Source organism: Stegastes partitus, unplaced genomic scaffold, assembly GCF_000690725.1.
Source record: "Stegastes partitus isolate 25-593 unplaced genomic scaffold, Stegastes_partitus-1.0.2 Scaffold1045, whole genome shotgun sequence".
In the NCBI taxonomy this organism is placed as follows: Eukaryota; Metazoa; Chordata; class Actinopteri; family Pomacentridae; genus Stegastes; species Stegastes partitus.
Window position 1 is genome coordinate 227,024 of NW_007578776.1, and position 6,000 is coordinate 233,023.

At 42.5% G+C, this 6,000-nt stretch overlaps 1 protein-coding gene across 4 annotated transcripts in view; it reads left to right on the plus strand.

The window, feature by feature from the left end:
* The window catches only part of cep350 (centrosomal protein 350), a 38,202-nt gene extending 32,202 nt beyond the window's left edge, over nt 1-6,000 (plus strand). For all 4 annotated transcript variants that reach the window (XM_008295418.1, XM_008295420.1, XM_008295417.1 and 1 more), the window contains 3 exons: nt 658-804; nt 1,826-1,948; nt 2,885-6,000. In XM_008295418.1, the coding sequence (XP_008293640.1) occupies nt 658-804; nt 1,826-1,948; nt 2,885-3,055 (441 nt within the window). In that variant the 3' untranslated portion in view covers nt 3,056-6,000. The remainder of the gene's footprint in view (nt 1-657; nt 805-1,825; nt 1,949-2,884) is intronic.

A 6,000-nucleotide genomic window follows, 5' to 3' on the forward strand; every position in this document is an offset into this window, starting at 1 on the left:
ATCTGAATGTTTTCAAGACCACACAACGGTTTCAGTTGATCTTCATTCGATGTCCCTGTAGCCAGAGACTCTTTGGTCTGCTGCTGCTCCAGTTACTGCCTCGGTTAGTCGGATGCTTTGGATCGGGTTAGGGATGCAAGAAGGCTTTCTTCACCTTTTAATCTGCAGCCGTATTAATCAATAACAGGAACAACAACAGCGGGCATTACTTCATATGCTTATAGAGCTACTTTTAAACATGTTATTTTATGTTTTAAACATGCAGCATAAGTCTTTGAAGCAGCTCACTAACGAAGATTAAGAAGTTTGCTTTTAGGTTCAGGCTCACATTGAATATACCAGCTCTGCTCAGGAAGCATTAACCATCACTGCAGACTCTGTCATGGCTGTCCTTCACTAGTTAGACCCCCACAATGTTTGGTCATGTGTGTCTTTGCTGCCTTATCAGCTACTATGGTTGTCGTTGGATGACAATACCAAAGCTGCTGAGCAGTACATGTTGCTGACGTGTCATCGGATTCATTTATGTGCAACTAATTTGGGGTCACTTGACAAGAAAAGCAGAAAAGCCTGATCTTTAGTCTTAAGTTTTCAGCTCAGTTTTAATTAATAGTTCATATTTAAGTACTAAGCACAGCCATTGCCGTCTCTCTCCAGGCTGTGTATGACCTGACGTGGGAGATCCTTCAGGACATCTATGCTGAGGACCCCAACACTGACCAGCCTCAGTGGGTCAAACCACGACGAGTCAAGTCTTCCTCCTTTCACAGAGTCAAGACGCCAGGCGACATCAACAAAATCCAGGTACAGTGCTGCAGGACAGACTTCTTATTTTTTTAATAACACGCTTACCACAATACTTCCTCAGTGCTTTTGGTTAATGTTTTCTAAATGTGCATCCAGAATTCCTCTGTAGACTTCAGAGTTCATGGTTGTATCAGTAATCGGTGAAAGTTCAGCCTCAGCGTGTGAAAATAAAACACCTGAGACTTTATTGTCGTGCAGTTTGGTTTCTCCAAACGTTCACCATCACATCCAGGTTGAACTCATTGGAAAATAGCCCACATCTACAAAGACTCATGTCTGTTTGTGCAAATATGAATCTGAGCTTTCTTTTTCTTTGAGCTCCACTGTAGTTACTCATCAGCTGTACTTATTGGTTCTGTTTTGTTCTGAGTTGTTTCTGGTAGTTGATCTCTGAAGTGGTTCTTGCTGCTGTTTCTTGTCCGTTTTACTTGATTTTACTTTAAATTATGTGCTTTGATCTGCTGCTGGTCTTTGTGAGGCTGCATGTTCAGTCAGATCGTCTGTTTTTGGATTTATTCCCAGCTACAGTGGACAGTACTTTGGGTTTTTTTTGCTGATGGTGACTTTCTTTGAACAAACAAACAAAGCTCGGCCTTTTCTCTGAGCTCATGTCAGATGTTTTTAAACTACACCTCAGCTTATTTATAGCGGATGTATAAAGTCAGTTCCTGTTAAGTTCACACATGCTCCCAGCAGAGCGACCACAGGACTAGTTCACATCACCAGTCAGCGAGCATCTGCGTCATTTTTCCAGTAGTCGGTATTTGTTTAGAGTTGTGCTAAATGTGTAATTTTGTTGTTCAAATAGGAGCATTTCTAGAATGACCTCATGAACCTGATGGAGTTTGCTCAGGGTTTAACTTTCAGCGGCTGATTTCTTATTTGTTGAGTGTAAACAAAGTTGAAGTTTTGACCTTTCCCCACCCTCAGATTTTATATGCAGTAATAAAACTTACAGTCAAGCATCGTCCCGTCCGTCGCACACGAGATGACGAGGCATGTTTTTTTTATTGGACAGGAATTCATCGCGACCGAAGTCCTGAAACTCTTTGGTCTGACGAAAGATCACAACCAGAAGACCGACTGGCAGAAGATGCTCAAGTTTGGCAGAAAGAAGCGGGACAGAGTGGACCACATACTGGTAAGGCCCACGATGAGATGTGTTCAAATGTGACTTTAGAGCATCAGTTCACAATGTCGGGTTTTATTTCAGCCGGACAGAACATCTCATCTGATGCCACAAGTCATTAAAAAAAAGGAAAAACTGAGTTGAATTTTCTTCATTACTTATTTTACAAACCTTTTTAAACTGTCCAGGTGCCCACAGATGTTACCAATACTGGAAAAAATGATGACTCTACATACGATAGATATTTTTTCTTCTTCGTTCTTCTTCCTGCAGTTCAATGAAAAGTCTTTAAAGTTTTCGTCACATGGTTTCTGGTCACAGCTGAGTCACAAACGGCTTCACAGTTGTACCAAAGAGCACCAAGTATTTAGTTATTTACAGAATCTGGCAAACAGTTAATGTTTGGTGATTTTATAAAAATAAACATCTAAAATAAAAATATATTATATCAAATCTAATATTTGAGGAAATGTCTTTATTTTAAGCTTAGATTTGGTTCAATTTTGCAGGTCAAGGATCATCAGAAACATGAAAATCTGACTATTCTTTCTCTTTTTACACTTTCTGGCTCTGATATCTGGTCTAATTTTGGCAGTTTTTATAAAGATAATACACCTTTCAAACCCAGAATTAAATCAGTTTGTATTTATGTTTTGTCAGAATTTGACAGGATTAAATTATTTTCTGTAAACGGCAACACCAGTTTAAGAAATGTTCATAATTTTGATGTTTAAGGTTGAAAACACAGATTCAGTGTTTTATTGATTTATATGAACATTATTTAGTTGAAAATCCAGATAAAGTCTATCAACAGGTGCTCAGCAGATGTAAACACCGTCTTAGAAAATCAGGAGCAAGTTTTGGCTGAAGAACAAACTTTATGTTCTAATAACAGAATCCCTGAGTGGCTCGATTTGTACTGAGCAGCTGATTGTCTCCGTGTCTCAGGTCCAGGAACTCCACGAGGAGGAGGCCCAGTGGGTGAACTACGACGAGGACGAGCTGTTTGTCAAGATGCAGCTGGCCGACAGCATCTTCGACGCTCTGCTGAAGGACACCGCCAACGTGCTCACGCTGATTTCCGACAAGAGGGCCAACAAACGGGACGGCCTCTCCTGACGAGTTTCCTGCTTCGATGCTCGGTCTCAGTTTTACTCCTGAACTCCCCCTAAAGTCAACTCCGGCCGACCTCCCGCCGCTCGGGCTTCCACCAGCTGACGTGCCAACTGCAACCCTCTGATGCCTTCGGTCCCAGTATTACCTCTCGGCTGAACAACTTTCTTTCTGTCTCGTTCGTTTGCTGAATTTGCTTCAGCCGACTGTGGTGGTGATAGTTTTTTTTGTTTTTTTTTTCACACAAAACGCCTCTTGAGCAATCCAGCCTTCTAGGAACCTTAACACCGTCTATTCTCAGTTCTCGCCTCCTGGACTGGTCCTTTTTAGTCGCTGCCAGTTGGAGAGCGAGCGTCGACGGGACGGACCGTGCCATCTGTAAGCGTGTTGGAGTCCGTGAATGCTGCTACGTTGATTGTTCCTCTGTGGACTTTAACTCACATCCAACTGAAACGGCAGTAGGTTGTGTTGAATCTTTAAGTAAATATAAATATATATATATATGGATTCAGAAATTGTAATAGAATAGCAGATGAAGTGAAGACAGTGCACTTTGAGACCTGACAGTGAATCATTGAGATGAAGCTATGAGGTCAAAGTGCTGACTTTAGCGTGTGAAGGGATTCTTTTATTCACAGACTTCCACTGTTTGGAGGCCTGTAAGTTTGCCTTAAATGATAAAACTGGCTGAAATCTTGACTTTTGAGCAGCTCTTGCTTGTTTACAGGGACTTTCGATTGTTGTCTGGTCTGAGACGCGCTAAAACGTAGCTTTGAATGGGTCGTTTTTAGACACTATGCATAAATAAATCCAACATAATTCCCCCGATATGGACACAAAGACCTCTAAAGCTCAAAGTCAGCACTTTACCTTCATGATGCTCAGACAGCAGGTCACCGTTCAGGTCCAGTCAAACTGCACTGCGCTGGAAAATCACCGAGTTCAGATATTATGCGAAACATTTTTGCCTCCTTAATTATTTATTGTGTACAAATGTTCGATGGGAAGAGAAAAGAATTGTAAATGGAGAGAAGAGATGGTTTTAACGTTGTGTAAAGAAAAATCTAATGTAAAAGCACAAATAGAAATGTGAATGTGAATATGGCAATACATTATGTAGGAGAAACCAGGAAACAGGACGCCGAGGAGGAATCGGTTTTCATATTTAAAGTTGTCAATGATTGGTGTTTGATTTGTGGCCGCGGCTGTCCGGCGGGTCGAGGCGATCCCTGTGTCCCACCTCTCTGCTCTATGTTCATGTTATATACGACAGGGTGAGGAAAAACTCACACAGCCTGCAAGGAAGCAGCCTTTAACTGAAGCTGTGTTTGTCTTTCCACTGCCAGCTGCTCGGTCGTTTTAGCTTCGTTGTGCGACAAAAGCATCCATCTGTGTCGCACTCAGAAGCCGAGCTGGCGTTTTGTGAAATCAAACTCCAAATACACATTAGTTTAGATATTTACAGCACCGAGGTGGGACACAGAAAACTGGATGTTTTAAAAAGCATTGCATTATGGGACAGTCCTGAGATGCTGGATGATCCTCCGGTCCGTTCTTCTTTCCTGAGAAAACACTCGTGGTTGTTTGTTTATCAGCAGAGCATTTACCCTGAAACAGAAAACACACACCTGCTCGGTTCGGCGCTCCACCTCCTCCACCTCCTCCTCCTGCTGCTGCTGCTGCTGCTGCTGCTGTTTCCGGCCATCAGCGAGTCCAGACAGAAGCCCGTTAATGTAGTCGCGGCCTCTATTCTGTTTAAGTGCCTCTTTGAGTTGAGTCGTAGGTTTTCTAACCACTTCTGTTGGTGTCTCAGCTTCCTTTTGGACCTATTTTTCTTCTTCGAATGTCTCTTTCGACTGCTGTACACTACCATGTTTTCTAACTGATCCTCAGACGGCTGCTCTTCCTTCTTACCGGTTTACCAGTCATTCAGTTTCTGCCTTATCCGGTCTTTCTGTAGCGCAGTGGTTTTCTATACGAACCCTCTCACTTCCCCCCCGTGCCTCCGCCTGAGGACGTAGCGTTCAGTCTAGAAGCTACCTGCCTGTCGCCGGACACAGCTGAGTCATTTTTATTGATACACCGAATCAGGAACTAGTTTGTGGACACTCGGGCGGTTTGACTCTCGGAGCTGGACTGTTTCAAAGGGCTTCATGGGTCCCACCGTCGGTCCAGCAGACTGAGCGAATCCTCACTGACTGTTTGGAGCTAAAGTGACCTTAAACTGAGTCTTTTTTTTTTTCTACTGTCAGTGTTTTAACAGTTGCTACGATAATATGTTCAAACTGTAAATTATATAAAATGTAGAGGAGGAAAAAAAAGACCAAAAACATTTGATACCAGTCTGTCCATGCTGTACGCCTCCTGCTCTCTATTTAACTGTAACGGTGACATGACTGGAACTCTACAAACTGCAAGGCTTCGTCTCAAACCCTCCCATCGTCGTCCTGAACTGATTGTACGCCCGAGGACGCCGAGCTCCTCTCTAACTATGCAGTACTCCTCGTCGTCGTCGTTTTGTACGTGTGGACCAAACAGCTTCGACCTCAGCTGTAGATACAAACATGTAGCTTGAAGCTGTTTCACCTGAAATCAAATAAAAAAAAAAAGGTTTTGATCCGAGGAAACTTCACAGTAGGCACAAACCGTTCTGATTGTCACGCCGACCCACTCCTTCCTCCTCCATCTTCTCAGATGTTTATGAGTATTTATAATGATTTGCTGTGAGTGCGCTCCAAGTGCACTTGAAGACTTGTACAATTCTTTTTTTTTGGTTGTTTTTTTTTCTGGGTGTAAATATTCTGTGCGTCCGATCCGACCCGCCGTTACTGTAACCCGACGATTGTTGTACAAATAAACACTGTTTACTCTGCAAATATGTACATAGTATATATTTGTTAACTAAATGAAATTTGAAACTGTAAATAAAGCTTTCATCGTTTCTAAAGGAA